We start from the raw sequence: 19,768 nt of genomic DNA on the forward strand, positions 1-19,768 counted from the left end.
TGTTGCAGTTGCCATAAAGCCATTTTACAATTTACAGTTGACTCTGTTGCCCTCTCTAGTGCTGTGAGGAGTTGCCCCATTTTGCCTGTACTTCCATTTCTGCATCTGTCAAAGTTGCCACCTGTATTTTAAATTCCATATTGGGCTGAAGGGTGGCATAAATAAAACAGCTGTCATGGCTGTGCCACATCCTCCATCCCTTGTTGAATAGAAACCAATTGTACATTTGTGTGACATAGAGCAGTTCTCTCCAATAATTTATCCTTCCTTGTAGAGTGATGTTGGAGTGGTGCGGTGGCTTAGAGGTGGAGCTCTCGCCTCACAATCAGGAGGCTGTGAGTTCAATCCTAAGTAGAGGCAGATATTTCTTCTCTGTGCACAATGAGAATATATTTGCTGAACAAAACTCCGCATTGGCGACAGGAAGGGCATCCGGCCATTAAACACATTGCTAGCTCCATTCAGTTGCCCAGACTACACCCCGCAATGGCTTATAGGGTTGTTAATAAGAGATGATGATTGTAGAACGATGTTGGCTACATCAGAGATACTTTGGAGGCTTCCTTTAGGTTTTAAACATGTGGCTAGCAAAGGGATGACATAAGAAGAAATTAAGACAGAGTTGTGTGCTAACATTGTTAAGATGGTCTGTGACCTTCCTTGGTGCGCTCCGAGCTTTGCTTTCTTGCAGATGTTTCATCATGCAACTAGGTTACATCAGTGCAGCAACTGATGCTGTTACCAAGCTGGGTAATGAAACGTTTCCAACAAGAAAACAACCCCACTCAGCGAGCACCAAGGACCCCCACTGTTCACAAGCTATGGATATCCTCTTCTATCGACAAGCTAATCTTGATTTCATCTTTTCTTTTCCTCAGATCCAGTTTATGTAATCATGCCAGACACGGAGCGGAGCGAGAAAAAAAATCCCAGAAAGACACATGTGCTCAAGTGACCAACCCTTTTTTTGCAGCTCAGTCCAAACGGAAGTCTCTCCAGCTCTCCAGTAGAACAGACTCAAATCATGCAAAGCCCACAACGAAGTTGCGGGTCTCTCGGCCAACCTAAGGAAATCTCAGCACCCTGCAGCGTGGTATAAAGCCAAGAATTGCCACAAATTTGGTGTGGGATCTTTTTTCTATTCCCCCCCCCTCTTCCCGCGGTAACTTAACATGTTAGTAACTCCCGTCCCCGATTTTATAACTGTTGATTGGTAACCTATGAAAGACGCTACCTATTCTGCTAATTGGTGTTCTGGAAAGTGCTCTTTGGAATGAAGAGCGGGACACCTCGTTTTTTCCTTAACTTCAGTGGCTTTTCTCTAGAGGATCAAATCCTAACTCTTTTTATTCTACAGCCTCCTCTCTCCATTCGTCACCAACCTTAGACTCCATGCCGAAAAGTTTTAACTTAAAAAAGAGAACAAACCCCCCCCCCAACCGAATTATATATTCCGTTCGCATAGACATTCCTTTATGTATTATTGTTTTGTATTTATTTATGATTATCCGTTTAAAATAACAAATGTATCACAAAGCCTCCTCCTCTCTGGAGAATCGAACGCCGATGTATACTATGGGTCTCCCGTTAGAGTTCGTCTCCTTTTTATTTTTTTTTTCCATCCACCGGAACAATTTCTAGACAAATCTCAATCCACACTCCTGCCATGCGGAATATTGGGCACGTTCCAAGGTCTCGAAAAATGCCCCTTGTGGAATACCCTCCAGGAATTAAGAGCGATCGACAGACGAAGCTGCCAGTTCTGCTCAAGATTTGGGGAAGGGGGGGGGGAACAACTGACTGGTGGGAGCATGGTATTTTTTCGACCAGGCGTCCTCCTCGGTGCTTTGAGAAAGCTTTTCCTTGCTTTGTGCTTGGCATGCCATTTATCTTACACTTGACATAACAGCCTTTTCCAAATGAATGTGAGGAATTGCTTTCACTTTCAAAGACTTTCCTTCTCTGTATAAAAGAAAAAACAAAACAAAAGCAACCAACTACGGACAGTTCTGGTGTATTATGTGAGGGGGAGGGGGACAGGAAAAAAAAAAGACGACTTCTTTTCTGTGTTTGAATCATGTACCAAGAAATAGAATGAAAATCTCAGAAGGGAAAGTAGGGTCTTTGCTAATGGGCAACTCAACCATGAAGTTCTCCAGGGGAAGCTCCATCGAATCTTGTTTCGGGATGGCTTCCTGGTGCCCTGGATTCTCAGCGCATAGGAATCCTTTTTTGTTCTTTGGTGAATTTGAAAACAGCACTGTGGATCGGTGCTATATGTAAATACATCCTATCGGTTTAGGTGGCATTTGGGGCCTTAAAAGGAGGATAGTCTGGGGCATGAAAGCAATTCTGTACATGAATTAAGCATATTTGCTGCATTGTCTCTGCAGATTCTATTTTTGTTTAAAATGTTATAAAAATGTATGTTAGCAAAAAAGGTGGATTTTCAAATAAAGTGCAGCTTCCACAAACCTTTTTGAGTTGCGGTATGAATCTGAGAGTGTGAAGTTTATTTCTGTAAGGATGTTGGGCAAAAATAGCAACTTTTAGTTTACTGTATAAATTCAGTAAGTGAGAAGAAAAATTCTCACCAGCTGCTGCAAGTAATACTGTGTTTGATTTTTGGACAGAGGCCTTCGTGAATAGTCCTAAACTATTGCAAATACTTACAGACAGCTATACTAGACTTCTGTGTCAGAAGCACCGAAGCACTTCTGTGGTGAAGGGATCAACTGGTGACGTCATCGCTCCCCAGGAGGCGCCCAGTTGGGGCTCCTTTTGTGTTTCCCCTTAAGTTACTCACCTGTGATGACCCAGGGCAAGGTGGTGTGGCCCACCAGCAGAACTGGCAGCAAATTCAGACAAGTGAGGAGGTTGGGGAGCAACATGGGCCAGTCCTGGAGTCTAGGGAAGACTCAGACGATGGCTCTGAGTCGGAGGCAGAGAGGGGGCCAAGACCATCTGGTAATTCTTTGCTGTCTCCGGAATCTGACATCAGCGAGGCAGAAGAATAACGTGAGCCTGTTCCTAGTGTGTGCATGCGCAGAGTTGCCAGGAGACAAGAACAATTAAGGAAACAGGGTCGACTTGGGAGTAAGGCTTGGAAATGATTAGCCCCTCCCATAAGACATAAAAGAGAAGCGAAGAGGATGTGAACTTTTGCAGGAAGCAATTAGTTCATCTGGCCAATTCAAGATTTGAAAATACTATTTGTGACTCTGTGCCAAGTTTGGCCTTGCCCTGCGTCTGGAAATTAGCTCTTGGGCAGCATTCCATGTGAGATAGGTGGGTGTTGATAACCTTCCTCTGAAAGACTCTTTATCAAGCCTTGCGGACTGTAAATGAAAGTAATTTACAGCCGTATGAATTAAAGAGGTTTGCCGGGACTAAATTTGTGTTGTTTAATCTCTAAGGAAGCCTAGGTCAGAACACAAGGCATGTGTTGTGGCTCCGTTACCTGAGCCTGTATTATCGGCAGGAGAGGACTCTGAGAGTGAAGGAGAGGAGTTGGCAAGGCCTCCCTCTCCAGGACCCTCCTCTCTGGCAATGCCTTTGGTGTCCGCCGAAGGTCAAGAGATAGGGCCGGGGCCAAGCACGTCCACGCAGCCACAGGTGGACAGTAATGAGGGAGATGAGTCTTGGCTGGATCCTCGGCAGCATCACAGAGATCAGTGTGCGCAACAGAAGAAGAGGCGTGCCAGGGATTAGGCTGAGTCACTGGACCACACCCCACAGGGTATAAAAGAGGGTGTGGTGGCCGGTTCTGCTCTGTGACAAGCAAAAAACGGATATCGGACGACCTTTGTATTTACTGGACTTTGTTGATTATTGTGTATTGGCTTTGTTCCCGGACGAAGGGAGAAACTCCCCCCTCGTGAGTAAAGAATACCTGGCAGCCAGCCACTGAGTTGCTGCCAATTCTGATACCAGATAAACTGTTGTCGGCTGAGTTCTTTAGCTGTTTGCCTGTCTGTGGGGGTGCGTGTGTGAGACAGGGACAGAACAGCATGGAGGCAACACAGCCAGCTGATAGTTCGAACTTCCCTTTATTGCTCCAACTTTCCCCCAAACACTCCCACTTTTATGGCAAGTCCAGGACCAAAGCACTCACACACACACACCTCCAGCAGCCTCTGTCTGCTAGTAGTCCAGCAAAACGCTGTTAGCATGACAGCTTCAAGGCAAGAAGTCCAGTGAGGCAAAGTAGCAAGAAAGCAAGAAATCCAGCGAACTCCAGATGTGGGCAATGGCACACAAAACTCCACGAATTCAGCACTTGTTCCAGATAAGCACCCCTCCCTACAGCATCTCCTTAAGTCTCAGTCTCCAGGTGTGTCTTGTGAGGAGGTGCGGGACGCTCTCCTCCCGAGTCTTTGGGTCGGCCTGTGCTGCTCCTGCTTCTCCGTGCTCGGGGTTCAGGAGGGGCAGTCCTTGCTCGGCGCTTGAGCTCCATTGCTTCTCATCTCCACTGCCTGCCCTCTCTTCCCCCCCCCCCCCACTCTCGGTCATCCTGTCCCATTTTTCCCTGCTGGCAAGCCGCCCAAGACACCTGGGGCTGCCTTGTCCTGCTCCTCTCCGCGTTCCTATGAAGCCAACAAGGCCACCCCCTCGACCTCCGTCAGCTCCAGCTCACCCTCCACGGACTCATGCTCCAACAGGGCCATGACATCACCAAAGAGGTACCCATCTATCTATATGTGGCCTTTTGAACAGCTGGGTTGCCAGGAGCTGAAGTGAGTGACAGGAGCTCGCCCCACTGCATGGCAGCAACCAGGTCTCGAACGCAAGCCTGCCCCTGGTCAACCCACCCAGTTGTTCTCTTTAGAAATAGCTACTTTCCGCATTGAGCACTATTACTTTCTAATATACGATTATTTTTCCTGATTTTTCTAAGCTTTAATTTACTCTGAGGGGGGAAAAACATTTGGCACTTAACATGTACTGTAGGTGCCAGATTCAAATATAATTTATATTGGATGGGAGAATATCAAGAAACCCCACATCTGGGCAATAACCAACTACAAATAAAATCACATAGATACCTGTCTCTGGGAATTGAACTCAAAATATTTTGCTTCACATCAGAGAAGCTTCTTCAGTTTTCAAGGGAAAAAACCCCCAAGAAAATCCAGGTGCCTTCTGGAAAAGCATCTTTGGGACAACGATGACCTGGATGATTGAGAATCAGCCATATACAACTCAAAAGGAGATTTTTCCCAATTAATACAATTCTTGGCTTGGTTTTACATTGATTTAATAATGGATTCCATTTCATTTCAGAAAAAAAATCTGATAACGATGGATAAAATTTCCATTTGGACAACATTCTGAAATGACAGAGGTTTATTGCAACCGCAATGATCTTGTTGAGACAGTGAAATTCTCAACGTTATGATATCTGGGAGTTTTTTGTGTCATTTTGTGTTAACATCGTCATGCCTATATTGTCGATGTGCACAGTTTGTGTCGTGCGATCAGCAAACATAAACTGAAGCAAGTGTTGCTTCAACCTGTCCCTTTATTTAAGTCTATTCTGATAAAATGAATGCATGTGAATTTTTGTACTAGAGAAATACCAGTAGTCCTTGACTTATGACCACAGTTGAGCCTAAAATGCTAAGTGAGACAGTTGAGTGAGTCTTGCCCTATTTTACGAGCTTTCTTGCCACAGTTCTTAAGTGAATCACTGCAGTTGTTAAGTTAGTGACACGGTTGTTAAGTGAATCTGGCTCCCCCCTCGACTTCGCTTGTCGGAAGGCCGCAAAAGGGGATCATGACACAGGGACGGTGCAACCGTCATAAATATGAGTCGGTTGCCAAGCATCTGAATTTTGATCACGCAACCATGGGGATGCTGTGGGGAAAATGGTCATAAGTCACTTTTTCCAGCGCCGTTGTAACTTTAAGTGGTCACTAAACAAAAGGGTTGTTAAGTTGAAGATTACCTTTACTTGGGAGTTGCGAATTCTGAGTAGTTCATTTAATGGAAAACTTTAAAATATGGTTTTTAAGTACTTAGTACTTCCAGTGATTCTGTTGAGCGTTGTGACTTTCAAATTAGGTTTGGTCATTCCCTATTTTTCTGATGGAAATCATTTTCCATATGAAAATATTTAAAGGTATACCACTTCACAAAAACGTGACGCGTGGGGGGTTTGGGAGGCCAAAAACTGGCCCATTTTTTGCAAAAATTGTTTTTTTTGCCCTCCCCAGCCCCCAGGAGCACTCTGCGGGCCTCCCAAACCCTCTGTGTGCCCCATTTTTGTGAAAAACGGGGTCATTTTTGCAAAAAATGGGCCTGCTTTTGGCCTCCCAGACCCCTCACGCATCGCATTTTTGCCTTCCCCAGTCCACAGGAGCACTCTTCAGGCCTCCCAAACCCTCTGCGCATCCCGTTTTTTGCAAAACCGGGGCCATTTTTTGCAAAAACAGGACGCACAGAGGGTTTGGGAGGCCTGCAGAGTGCTCCTGGAGCCCGGGGAGGGCAAAAACTTTTTTTTTTCTTCTTTACCTCTTCGAAATCTTGGTGCGTCTTATACTCCAGTGCGTCTGAAAAATATGGCATGTCAAGCATAGCTAGGGACTGGTTATTCATTTGTCAAAAACTACCAAAAAGTAGGAACATGGGACACAAATGCAAGTATAGAAATCCAGCCCTTTCATTTCATCTTCTAGAAAACGGCAGGATTTTCTTACCCTGTTTCCCCCAAAATAAGACATCCCCTGATAATTAGCCCAATCGGGCTTTTGAGCGCATGGCAATAAGGCCAAGCGCTTATTTCAGGGTTCAAAAAAAATATAAGACAGGGTCGTATTTTCGGGAAAACACGGTAATATTTGAAAGCTGAGAACTTGGGGGGGGGGGGAGAATAAAAAAAGCTTTCCTCTTTTTGTAGACCACCCAGAGAATAAAAACTACATTGGAAGTTATCATCTACCAACCAGACATAAACAATTCATACACTTCCATTTCCGTAACAAGCAAGTTTATATCTGATGGGAACAAATGACAGGAACTCAACAATACAACATGTATTCTTTCCGGGTGCCTCCAACGCAAATCTCTCTAAATTGTAGATCAGTTGCAAAAAAAAAAAAAAAAAGCCTCAACAATCAACAGCCAATATTTTTAATTCTTCTTCCTTTTTTCATATATGCAAGCCAACGACCGCTAGCGCCGAAAGGGAATCTTAAAACACTCCAAAGTCACTGAAAGGACTTTTGTCTTCCTCAATTTTTAAGGAAATACAGATTTAATCATACGGTAAGTGATGTGCTGTGAAGGTTCATTTGGGTCGTACCTCTCTTCCAATTGAGCTTTGCTGGGCATTTCTTTGATGTCTTCGTGAATTGGCATCTTTTCACCCACGGCGCACATTAATTTCACATCCAAAGGACCCAGCTCCTTATATTCCTTGATTTGGAACAAAAGAGGATGGGATTATTTGGTGGTAAATATGCTTGTAAAAGGTAACGCTAAAGGTTCCCCGCGCACACATAAGTGCTAGAGTCGTTCCCGACTCTAGGGGGTGGTGCTCATCTCCGTTTCAAAGCCGAAGAGCCAGCACTGTCCAAAGACATCTCTGTGGTCATGTGGCCGGCATGACTAAACGCTGAAGGCGCATGGAACGCTGTGACCTTCCCACCAAAGGTGGTCCCTATTTTTCTACTTGCATTTTACATGCTTTCGAACTGCTAGGTTGGCAGAAGCCGGGACAAGTGACGGGAGCTCACTCCGTTACGCGGCGCTAGGGATTTGAACCGCCGAACTGCCGACCTTTCTGATCGACAAGCTCAGCGTCTTAGCCACTGCGCCACTGCGTCCTTTTCAAATATGCTTGAATAACTCCCAATTTCCACTAAACCAGGGGTGTCAAACTCAAGGCCCAGGGGCCGCATCCGGCTGCAGGATGCTTAGATCTCGCCTGTGGGGCCGCCCTGGAAACAGTGAAGGGGCAGCCCATGGTGCCTCTGCCAGTGAAAACTGAGCTCAGGAGGCCCACGGGCAGCCCTCTTGAGCCCCGTTTTCGCTGGTAGAGGGTTGCCGGAGGCAGTTGCAGCCGAAAACGGAGCTCAGGAGCCCGTTTTTGCTGGCAGAGGGTTGCCGGAGGCAGTCACAGCCGAAAACGGAGCTCAGGAGCCCGTTTTCGCTGGTAGAGGGTTGCCGGAGGCAGTCGCAGCCGAAAACGGAGCTCAGGAGCCCATTTTTGCTGGCAGAGCGCTCGGGCCACTACAGGCGCCCCCGAAACAAATGATATCAAGGTGGCCATGCCCACCCCGGCTACTCCCCACCCCCCCACAGCCAAATACAATCCTGATGCGGCCCTCAATGAAATTAAGTTTGACACCCCTGCCCTAAACCCACTCCTTATACTTAACGTGCATATGCCCCCATGCGTGTAAATAATATGGATAATCAAGTATTTTATTAAAAAAAAGGCAGTGGTTGTCATTAGTAACTTACACACTGTTTAGAAGGCTGAGTAAGGACTGGGGAAATACAGGTAGTCCTCGACTTAACAACAGCTCATTTAGTGACCAAAATTATAACAGCACTGAAAAAGATGACTTACGACCATTTTTTTCACAGTTATGACCTTTACAGCCTCCCCATCATGATCAAGTGATCAAAATTCAGATGCTCGGCAGCTGGTTCATATTCATGACCGTTGCTGTGGCCCAAGGTCACGTGTTCCCCTTTTGCGACCACCTCACAAGCAAAGTCAATGTGGGAAGCCAGATTCCCTTGACAACCAGGTTACTAACTAACTGCAACGATTCAGTTTAACAACGGTGGCAAGAAAGATCGTAAAATGGGGCAAAACTCAGTTAACAACAGAAATTTTGGACTCCATTGTCATAAGTCAAGGACTACCTGTATATTGCAAATAATGAAGACATTCTAGGAAGGGTGCAAGACGAAGCTGAGTCAGCCTTGCTAAGTTGCCTTCAAGCATTCTTGGAAAAATAAAAGAGGTAGAAGACACGTTCCTTGTAGAAGGGTAATCTTTTCTGCTGTTTGTTTTAATCTCTACAGTATGTAAGAAAATAAAAGTTGTAGGGTTTTTATGGCAGTAGAAGACCACCTACCTTGACCTGGAAGGCAGGTGCCCCTTGCTAACATCTTAGGCATGGATCTAATATACAGTAGTGGCCAAAATTGTGGAAACCTTTTGGGAAAAGTGTATTTTCTAAAACTAGCTAATAACACCACTTTTTCTTTTGGAGTAGTCCTATAAAATTATATATAAATGGAAAGATAATTTAATCAAGAATGTAATGCAGTAACTTTTATGAAGGTTTAGCTATTAGAACAGCAGTTACAGTATAAAGAAGAAAAGTGAAACACGTAGAAAAAAACGAGATATACAAAAATTATCACCATGTCAGTTAATACTTAGTTGGGTAACCTTTAGCATGAATGATGGCCTTACGTCTTCCCATGGAGCGAACCAAGTTTTTTAGTTCTGCAGCTGTTCTAACCTCTCCTACGCGAGCTGCACTGGCTCCCGGTGGTCTTCCGAGTACGATTCAAGGTGTTAGTTATCACCTTTAAAGCGCTCCATGGCTTAGGACCTGGGTACCTACGAGACCGTCTTTTGCCACCGACAGCCTCCCACCGACCAGTTTGTTCTCACAGGGAGGGACTACTCAGGGTACCGTCAGTCAAATTATGTCAACTGGCGACTCCCGGGGGGAGGGCCTTCTCTGTGAGGGCTCCAACCCTTTGGAATGAACTGCCCCCTGAGATACAAAATATCCCTGATCTCCATGCTTTCCGCTATGCCCTCAAAACCCTGATGTTCCAACAGGCGGGGCTAAACATATGAACATGTGAATGTTTTTAAAATGTTATCTAATTTTAGGTTCTATTTAATTGGGCCAAACTATGTTATAATAATAATTTTAATTAGCAATTTTATGATGTTTGTGTATATTTTTCTTGACTGTACACCGCCTTGAGTCCTACGGGAGAAAGGTGGTATAGAAATATAAATAAATAAATAAATAAATAAATAAATAAATAAATAAATAAATAAATAAATAATAAAATAAAATAAAATAAAATAAAATAAAATAAAATAAATAAAAACCAAGATTGAAGGACTGCTTCTATTAACTGGGTTTTATTGCTGGGTCGCTTCTGACTAACAAGTTTCTATAGTTGGCTCCATAGATTTTCCATTGGGTTAAGGTCTGGGCTACTCCCAGGCCATTCCAGCAGTGGAATAGGATTATCTTGAAACTCCAAAAAAAAAGTAGTGTTATTAGCCATCAAACCTCAAAAATACACTTTTCCCAAAAGGTTTCCACTACTGTAATGTTTTTCGAACTTGGCCACTTTAAGACAGCCAAATTCCAATCCCAGATTTCCCCAGTCATGCTGCATGCTGGGAGTTGAAGTCCACCCATCTTAAAGTAGCCAAGGTTGAAAAACATTGGTCCTCTGGCCTTGGGATGGTCAGTAGAGATGAAGAGTCAGGGTTACTGGACTTGCATCTCCAACAACATACATGCTAATGTTCTTATTAATCCTAATCCAGTGTCGTCCAGAATAATAGAATGTTGGAAGGGACCTTGGAGGTCTTCTAGTCCAACCTCCTGCTTAGGCAGGAAACCCTATACCAGTGATGGCTAACCTTTTTGCCATTGTGTGCCAGAAAGAGTGGGGGGGCGAGGGAGGTTAATGTGTGTATGTGCCCACACCCATAATTCTATGCACCCCGCCCCGTGCATGCAACCCCCCTCCCCCCCGGCTCTTGGCACGCGATGGCCCGGTAGGCCCGTTTTTCTTTCTCACCTGACTCCAAATCCTCTCTATGCATCTGGGGAGGGCAAAAACAGCCTTCCCCTCCCCTCGGAGGCCCTCTGAAGGCCCAAAACAGCCCGTTTCCCAACTTCCGGTTGGACAGGAAGTGACTTTTTTGCTGTCCCCAGCCTCCAGAGACTCCCCACCCGTTCGCCCTCTGGAGACAGGATACAGCCTGTTTCCCTACTTCTGGTGGGCCCAGAAGGCCCAAAAATCAGCTGGCCGGCGCATGCATGCGTGCCGGAGCTAAGCTGGCATGCCAGGCGACATGGCTCCGTGTGCCACCTGTGGCACGCATGCCATAGGTTCACCATCACAGCCCTATACCATTTCAGACAAATGGTTGTCCAAACTCTTATTAAAAACTTTCAGAGTTGGAGCATTCACAGCTTCTGGAGGCAAATCTGTCCAAAAGGGAGAGACTGAACTTCCATAATTCTCAACCCATCTAGTTTTCCCACTCCACCACCGAATCTTAGCAGAGGAAGATAAATCTTTACCTTGAAGTCATTTGTGTCTTCATACAGCAGAGGAGGTAGAAACTCATTTTTGGACATTCCCCGCAAATAAACCACTTCAAAGTCATCCATCGACGACTTCCCCAATTCCCTTCTCTCTTCGCTCGACACTGGGTCCACAGAAATGACCAGCTCCGTTGCTGACATCACCTCTTCCTCTGCTTTTATAAAATAAATTATAAATTATTATTATTTTTTGGTTGTATTCCTCACAATCCATTTTACATTTCATTACAGAAATGTAACAAACATAGAAAGTACAGAGTTGGAAGGGACATTGGAAGTTCTTCTAATCCAGGAGTTGGCAACCTTAAACACTCAAAGAGCCACAAAGGTCCTAACCGAAAGCCCCTGTTCAATTCTAGAGCCGACCGGAGGTCCGGTTCCCCTATCCTAGTGTGGCGCCCTTTTTCCTCTGTTGACCGGAAGTCCGGTTCCCCCACCATAGAGTCTCCTCCTAGTGCGGCATCCTTTTTCCTCTATCTGTCCTAACTGAAAGCCCTATCAATTGTGGAGCCGACCAGCAACAAGGGAGCCACAGCAGAGGCATGAAAGAGCCACATGCGGCTCCAGAGCTGCGGGTTGCTGACCCCTGTTCTAGTCCAACCCATTGCACCAGCAGGAGACCCTGTATCATTTCAGACAAGTGAGTGACCTTAAAAGCTTTCAGCAATGAAGCAGCCACAACTTCTGGAGGTGGGTCATTCTACTTAATAATTATTTTGTCAGGAAATTTTTCGTTAGTTCTAGGTTGCTTCTCTCCTTGATTAGTTTCCGTCCATTGCTTCTTGTCCTGCCTTCAGGTGTTTTGGAGAATAGGTTGACCCCCTCGTCTTCTTTATGGCAGGCCCTTAGATATTGGAACCCTGCTATCATATCACCCGATCAGTGGTGAAATCCAAATTTTTTTACTACCGGTTCTGTGGGCGTGGCGTGGCGGGCATGGTGTGGCTTGGTGGGCGTGGCAGGGGAAGGATACTGCAAAATCTCCATTCCCTCCCCACTCCTGGGAGAAGGATATTGCAAAATCTCCATTCCCACCCCGCTCTGGGGCCAGCCATAGGTGGTATTTGCCAGCTACTCAAAATTTCCTCACGAAATTTCCTTCGAACTACTCAAAATTTCCGCTACCGGTTCTCCAGAACCTGTCAGAACCTGTTGGATTTCACCCCTGCCCCTGATCCTTCTTTTCATTAAACTAGACATACCCGATTTCTGCAACCGTTCTTCGTAAGTTTCAGCCTCCAGTCCCCTAATCATCTTGGTTGCTCTTCTCTGCACTCTTTCTAGAGTCTCCACATCTTTTTTTACATCATGGCGACCAAAACTGGATGCAGTACTCCAAGTGTGGCCTTACCAAGGCATTATAAAGTGGTATTAACACTTCATGTGATCTTGATTCTATCCCACTGCTAATGCAGCCTAGGATTAGGTTGGCTTTTTTGGAAACTGCAGCACACTGCTGGCTCATATTGAAGTGACTGTCCACTCAGAAAATTTATCATATTGGGGTCTTTAGCTTGAAAAAAAGGCACGTAGCGTGCTGTAAAAAAATATACAAGCTCCGATTTTCAGATCCTCTGTTTGGTATGATATATCTGTATCATCACTGGATTTTGGAAACGATGTCTTTATTCTCAATGGGAGGGTGGGAGGAAGAAACTTTTAGATTTTAGTTCTTTCTGAAAGGAATTCCTGCTGAAGGAGTATTAACTTTTTTACGATTTATGGGCTTCAAATATTCATGGGAAGGGTTTGTTTTCTTAGAAATGCCTACAAGCTTGAGATTGGTGACAAATAGGCCATAGAAAGGAAGGGAAGAATTTTACAGGTGAAATTTTTTTAAAAAAACACCAACCTATGACCTGCAGTATTGCTCTTCTCTGCACTCTTTCCAGAGTCTCAACATCTTTTTTTACACCGTGGCAACCAAAACTGGATGCAATATTCCAAGTGTGGCCTTACCAAGGCATTAGAACCCCAGAAAAAACAATTACTACCAACCTGCCTTCCATTGAGGACCTGTATGCTGCACGAGTCAAAAAGAGGGCTGTGAAAATATTTACAGACTCCTTGCATCCTGGACATAAATTGTTTCAACTCCTACCCTGAAAACAACGCTATAGAGCACTGCACACCAGAACAACTAGGCACAAGAACAGTTTTTTCCCGAACGCCATCACTTTGCTGAACAAATAATTCCCTCAACACTGTCAAACTATTCACTAAATCTGCACTACTATTAATCTTCTCATCGTTCCCACCACCCATCTCCTCCCACTTATGACTGTATGACTGTAACCTTGTTGCTGGTATCCTTACAATTTATATTGACTGTTTCCTAATATGATTTGATTGCTTATTTGTTCCCTATGACTATCATTAAGTGTTGTACCTTATGATTCTTGACGAATGTATCTTTTCTTTTATGTACACCGAGAGCACATGCACCAAGACAAATTCCTTGTGTGTCCAATCACACCTGGCCAATAAAGAATTCTGTTCTATTCTTTAAAGCGGTATTAACACTTACTGTGATCTTGATTCTATTCCTCTATTAATGCAGCCTGGGACTGCATTGGCTTTTTTGGCTGCCACCACACACTGTTGGCTCATATTTAAGTGACCGTACACTAGGACAGTGATCCCCAACCTTTGTGGCTTTGTGGCCTGGCTGCGGGGGGGGGGGGGCGCAGGAGAAGGGTACCAGACCGCAGAAGTGATGTACCCTTTGGGGTACAGTTTTGTGCTCCTCCATGCTTCTCCGCGTAGCCTGGTTCCAAATAGGCCACAGCCCGGGGGTTGGGTACCCCTGCATGAGGACTCCAAGATCCCTCTCATGATTACTACTATTGATCCAAGTTCTCTGCCTATGTCACAATTCTCAAAAAAAAAAAAAAAACCTCTTTCCCTTCAGTTTTGAAACTGGGGGGAGGGGGGGCGCGAGAGGTTTGTTTTTTCAAGTTTAGTAATCAGGACAGGCGTTTAGATATTACAAATATTTAGATAATGCAAGCATGGAAAAGAAGGAACAGTATTCAGTCGAGTGTACAGGATGCCAAAATGTCCTTTTTGTTTGCCAGAAAAAGTGAAAGTGCATGTAAGAAAACGCATCTCAATCGATAAATCTTTTATTACAGTTAAAAAATTAAAACATGGAAATCAAACCATTCAAAGCATACTAGCGTACCGTATTCCAGTCAGAGATGAGATAATTGAGGGGCAGCCAAAGACTGTCTAATTTTGCAGACGGTATAGAGACAGTATGGATGGATTCAAAGAAACAGTATTATTACTGAGCCAAGAGTAACAGCTGTACATTAAAAGAGACCAGAATTTTCTGGCTGGCTATTTCAGTGGTGGGTTGCTCCCGGTTCTGTCCGGTTCTTGCGAACCGGTAGTAAAAGCGGTGGGAGGCTCCGCCCACCCACCCGGATGCCATAATGGACGATCTGTGCATGCGCAGAGGTGCTCACGCTCCCATTGCGAAGTAGTAAAGGTAGTAAAGGTAAGTAGAACCCACCCCTTCGAGACCGACTTCTGCCACCAGTAGCCTCCCACCGGCCAACTCGCTCCCACAGAGAGGGACTCCTCAGGGTGCCATCGGCCAAGTTATGTCGGCTGGCGACACCCAGGGGAAGGGCCTTCTCTGTGGGAGCTCCTGCCCTGTGGAACGAACTGCCCCCGGAAATACGCAAGATCTCCGACCTCCGTGTGTTTCGCTGTGCCCTTAAGACTCTGCTGTTCCGCCAGGCAGGGCTATCTATGTAAATGATTTTAGATCGGGTGTTTTAAATTTTGGGTTTTAAATTCGGGCCGAAATTGTTTAATACTTTTAACTATTTTAAAACTGTTGTTTGTATCTTGTGTTTTTAATTGGCTGTACGCCGCCCCGAGTCCTTCGGGAGAAGGGCGGTATATAAATTAAATTATAAATAAATAAATAAATAAATAAATAAATAAATAAGAAAATAATGTAATAAATACTCCTTTAAGTAATAATACTATGAATGATATTAATAACAAGCACAAGAAAGAGATCATCCTGGGTCAACCCTTGATGTTGACCGTTTTGGAAAAACTCGCCTTAATTTCAGGCTAAGAATGGGAATTCTGTAACTATCTGGAAGCTGCCGAATCAGTTATGTCTAGAGCAGGGGTGTCAAACTCAAGGCCCGCGGGCCAGATCCAGCCCGTGGGGTGCTTAGATTCGGCCTACGGGGCCACCCTGAAAAAAGCAAACGACCAGCTCACGGTGCCTTTGCCAGCAAAAATGGAGTTTGCGAGGGCCGCATGCATTGCAGGAGGCCGTCGCAGCGGAAAACGGAGCTCAGGAACCCATTTTTGCTGGCAGAGCGCTCGGGCCACAGGAACCCGACATGAGTGATGTCAAGCTGGCCACGCCCCCTGCAGAAGTGCTATTCAGCCGGTTCGTACCGGTTTGGGTGAACCGGTAGCAGGGATCGCGGGTGGGTCCACCCAGCCACCCAGGCTCTATGCCGTCCTATTTAGGCACGGTTTTGAGGCCGGGCACATGCGCAGAAGACATGTGTGCGAGCAAAGCGCATGCACAGAAGGCTGGCCTCATGCGTAAAAGGTGTGCGTGAAGCAAGTGTGCGCGTGTGGGGCGAACCGGTAGCAATAAAATGTGAAACCCATCGCTGGCCCCCTGGCCATGCCCCCTGGGCCATCCCAAGGTCAAACACATCCCTGATGCAGCCTTCAATGAAATCGAGTTTGACACCTCTGGTCTAGAGGTTAAGGCACCTGGCTAGAAATCAGGAGATTGTGAATTCTAGTCCCGCCTTATGCATCAAAGCCAGTTGGATGACTTTGGGCCAATCTCCCAGAGATGGTGAGTTCTAGTCCCACCTTAGGCATGAAATTCTGCTGAGTGAATTTGGGTCAATCACCAGGAGACAGGTGAGTTCTAGTCCCATCTTAGGCACGAATGCCAGCTGGGTGACTTTGAGCCAGTTCCTCTCTCTCAGCCCAACTCACCTCACAAGGTTGTTATCGTAGGGAAAGTAGGAGAAGAAAAGAGGATTAAGTATGCATACTGTCTTGAGTTACTTATAAAAACAATAAAGGCGAGATATAAATAAAAATATAGTATATAAAATGAATAAAATATCGTTGAAGACAGGATGGCGGCTTCATTCTCCAACTTCGCCACTACTACTTCAAGTGCCTTTCTTTGATAAGTCACAGCTGCGAGATTTAGGCAGATCAATCTGATTCAGACAACAACAACAAAAAGAGATAACTACCTTCTTCTTGATCAATGCTTTCTTCAGGAATCTTCAAGCCAGCTCCTTGAGTAAGAAACAGCTTCCTGGAAAATGCAAATCATAGCAAAAATAGCACCAAAATACGTAACAGTAACCCACCAGAAAACAATGGCGAAAGTCAGGTTGTGGTGAAAGCATCTGTCTAGAAACTGGGGGACTGAGTTCCAGTTCCACTTTAGGCACGAAACCAGTTAGATGACCTTGGGCCGGTCCCTCTCTTTCAGCCCTAGGATGCAGGCAACGGCAAACCACTTTCAAAAAAACCTTGGCAAGAAAATGGCAGAGACTAGTTCAAGAAATCCACAGGAGGTCAAAAAAGAAAAAAACAACCTTGACTCCAAAATACCAAAAAAAACCCCACCCCTAAATTGAACTTCAATTCTGGGAAATTCTGGGTTTGAAAAACCTTGGTCTATAGCAGTGGTCTCCAAATTTGGCAACTTTTAAGTCTTGTGGACTTCAACTCCCAGAATTCCTTAGCCAGCCATGTGGATTGGGGAATTCTGGGAGTTGAAGTCCACAAGTCTTAAAAATTGCCAAGTTTGGAGCCACCCCTGGTTTTTTTTTACTGAAGAAAAATTTCCTACAATACGAAAAGTCAAGGAATGCTAACCAAAAAGCATTCGCATTTCCCCTTTTCTATTGAAGAAACCTGCAATCTCCAGAGGTTTTCAGTCACCTATTTCTTTCAACCAGTGGTGAAATCCATTTTTTTAAACTATGGGCATGGCTTGGTGGGCGTGGCTTGGTGGGCGTGGTGTGGCTTGGTGGGCGTGGCTTGGTGGGCGTGACAGGGGAAGGATACTGCAAAATCCACATTCTCTCCCCACTTCTGGGGGAAGAATATTGCAAAATCTCCATTCCCACCCCACCCTGGGGCCAGCCAGAGGTGGTATTGCCAGTTCTCCGAACTATTCAAAATTTCTGCTACCGGTTCTCCAAACTGCTCAAAATTTCCATTTCCGATTCTCCAGAACCTGTCAGAACCTGCTGGATTTCTCCCCTGCTTTCAACCACAAAATTTATCAGGACAGATGGGAGTTAGATTCAAAATATCTGGAGATTCTCAAAAGATCCATTTAGTTTTTTTTCAAAAGTTACCTTTGGAAAAAGGGAGCAGCAGGAAACAACTAAAAATGTTGGTCTCACCTTTTTGTTATACCCAGAGATGGGTTTCAGCAGGTTCTGACCAGTTCTGGAGAACCGGTAGCGGAAATTTTGAGTAGTTCGGAGAACCGGTAGTAAAAATTCTGACTGGCCCCCCTCCCATCTATTCTCTGCCTCCCAAGTCCCAGCTGATTGGGAGGAAACGGAGATTTTACAGTATCCTTCCCCTGCCATGCCCATCAAGCCACGCCAATCAAGCCACGCCCACAGAACCGGCCGTAAAAATATTTGAAACCAATCACTGGTCATATCTACTCAGTAATTACTGGGGGTGGGGTGAGGTTAAAGGGAAAAATAAAATAAAATGGTTAGGTCCATAGCCAGAAAAATTTAGCCGATTATTGGGTTATGCCTGCTTGCACAAATAAGGAGCATTGTTTAAAACATTCTTCTTATATCTTAGAAGGATTTTGTGGAGTTTTAAATAAAAAAAAAACTATTCCAGGTAGTCCTCAACTTACAACAATTAATTTAGTGACCGACATTACAACAGCACTGAAAAACATGACTTATGACCATTTTTCACACTTATGACCACTGCAGCATCTTCATAGACATGTGATTTGTATTTATGACGGTTGCCATGTCCCGGGGTCATGTGATCCTCTTTTACGCCTTTCTGACAAGCAAAGTCAATGGGGAAGCCAGGTTCACTTAACAACCATGTTTCTAACTTAACAACGGCAGTGATTCACTTAACAGTGGGGAGGGAGGAGGAAAGGCTGTAAAATGGGACAAAGCTCACTTAACTACTGTCTGGCTTAGCAAGCGAAATTTTGGGCTCACTTGTTGTTATACGTCGAGGACTACTTGTAATGTAAAGGAAACGTTTTTGCAGGAAGAAGCTGAGATTGCAATGCCCATGTTCCCAGATACATTGTCTCACATTATCAATGCTCAGATAACGCATTTTTAACCTGCTTACACAATTAGTCACGTTTCTTCATTCCCACCCCATGCTGAACAACTAAGTGGATGCTGCGCTAAAATGGAAAAAAAAATGAATCAAAAATTAATAAAAGAATCACCATAACTCATTGCATTCAATGCAGTGGTGAAATCCTCCCTAGTTTGCCACTGGTTTGCTGCCCGCGCATGTGCAGTGTGCACCAAATACATATGCACGCATGTGCAGTGCACGCCACATGTACGCTTTGCACGGAAAAAGGAGTCTTGGGAAGGTAAGTAGAACAGCAAGGGGGAGAACAGCTGTGCCGCGCGATTTAGATTCACTAAAAAGCAGGATTTCCTGCTTTCTAGCAATTTTAAATCGTGCAGCACAACTGATCGTTGGAAATACCAGTTCGGACCAACTGGTAGCTTTTTTTTTTTTTACTACCGCTTTACTCAAACCGGTAATTTTTTATCATTACCGGTTCGCCCGAACCGGTGCGAACTGGTAGCATTTCACTGATGATTCCTCGTCTGTCAACAACCCAGTTAAGCGAGCTAAAGTTATAACACGGAGCCTTTTTTACCTGGGTACTTTAAGAAATTGCAATCTCCGCTCAAACAGTTTGTTGATGAGATAGATATTTTCCTTCTCCAGTTCATTGACAGCTTCCTCTAAAGCATCCACTTCCTTTCGATAAGCTTCAACCTGCCATAAAACAGGAAACCTAATTCTGAAGTTCTAAGAAGTTACACGCATAATTTAACAAAACAGTTGCCTCATTTTTCTCTCTCTCTCCAAAATGAGTCGGCTCACAATGCAGAATGTTTTGTTCAAGAATGGAGTTGAAGGTTGCTCGCTGAATGTAGAAAAAGCAGGAAGAAAGCAAGGAAAAGACGGGAAGGTCATCTGAACTCTTGGCTGAATGCTCCAATACTAAACAAAGAAGAAAACAAGGATGTGGGATGTCTCCATGAGCGTTTAATTTTAGGACATGTAAATCAGGGGTGGGTTCTACTTACCTTTACTACCAATTCACATCAGGAGCGTGCGTGCACTTCTGCGCAGATCACTTATGATAACGTCC

General features: G+C 44.8%; 2 protein-coding genes across 10 annotated transcripts in view; one reads left to right on the forward strand and one right to left on the reverse strand.

The window, feature by feature from the left end:
• The window catches only part of PICALM (phosphatidylinositol binding clathrin assembly protein), an 86,684-nt gene extending 84,210 nt beyond the window's left edge, over positions 1–2,474 (forward strand). For all 9 annotated transcript variants that reach the window (XM_070942934.1, XM_070942932.1, XM_070942935.1 and 6 more), the window contains one exon: positions 879–2,474. Coding sequence is in view for 1 of the 9 variants with exons in the window: in XM_070942936.1 (XP_070799037.1) it covers positions 879–893 (15 nt within the window). In the remaining 8 variants the exon portion in view is untranslated. The remainder of the gene's footprint in view (positions 1–878) is intronic.
• A 4,766-nt stretch (positions 2,475–7,240) lies between these two features.
• Positions 7,241–19,768, reverse strand: part of CCDC83 (coiled-coil domain containing 83) — a 29,656-nt gene continuing 17,128 nt past the window's right edge. Inside the window, exons 7-10 of the mRNA XM_070944036.1 lie at positions 19,268–19,389; positions 16,602–16,666; positions 11,314–11,489; positions 7,241–7,417 (exon numbers count right to left, since the gene is read on the reverse strand). Coding sequence (XP_070800137.1) covers positions 7,241–7,417; positions 11,314–11,489; positions 16,602–16,666; positions 19,268–19,389 — 540 coding nt within the window. The remainder of the gene's footprint in view (positions 7,418–11,313; positions 11,490–16,601; positions 16,667–19,267; positions 19,390–19,768) is intronic.

The sequence above is a fragment of the Pituophis catenifer genome, unplaced genomic scaffold (genome assembly GCF_029215685.1).
Source record: "Pituophis catenifer annectens isolate HBS135680 unplaced genomic scaffold, rPitCat1.0.hap2 SCAF_4, whole genome shotgun sequence".
Taxonomy (NCBI): Eukaryota; Metazoa; Chordata; class Lepidosauria; order Squamata; family Colubridae; genus Pituophis; species Pituophis catenifer.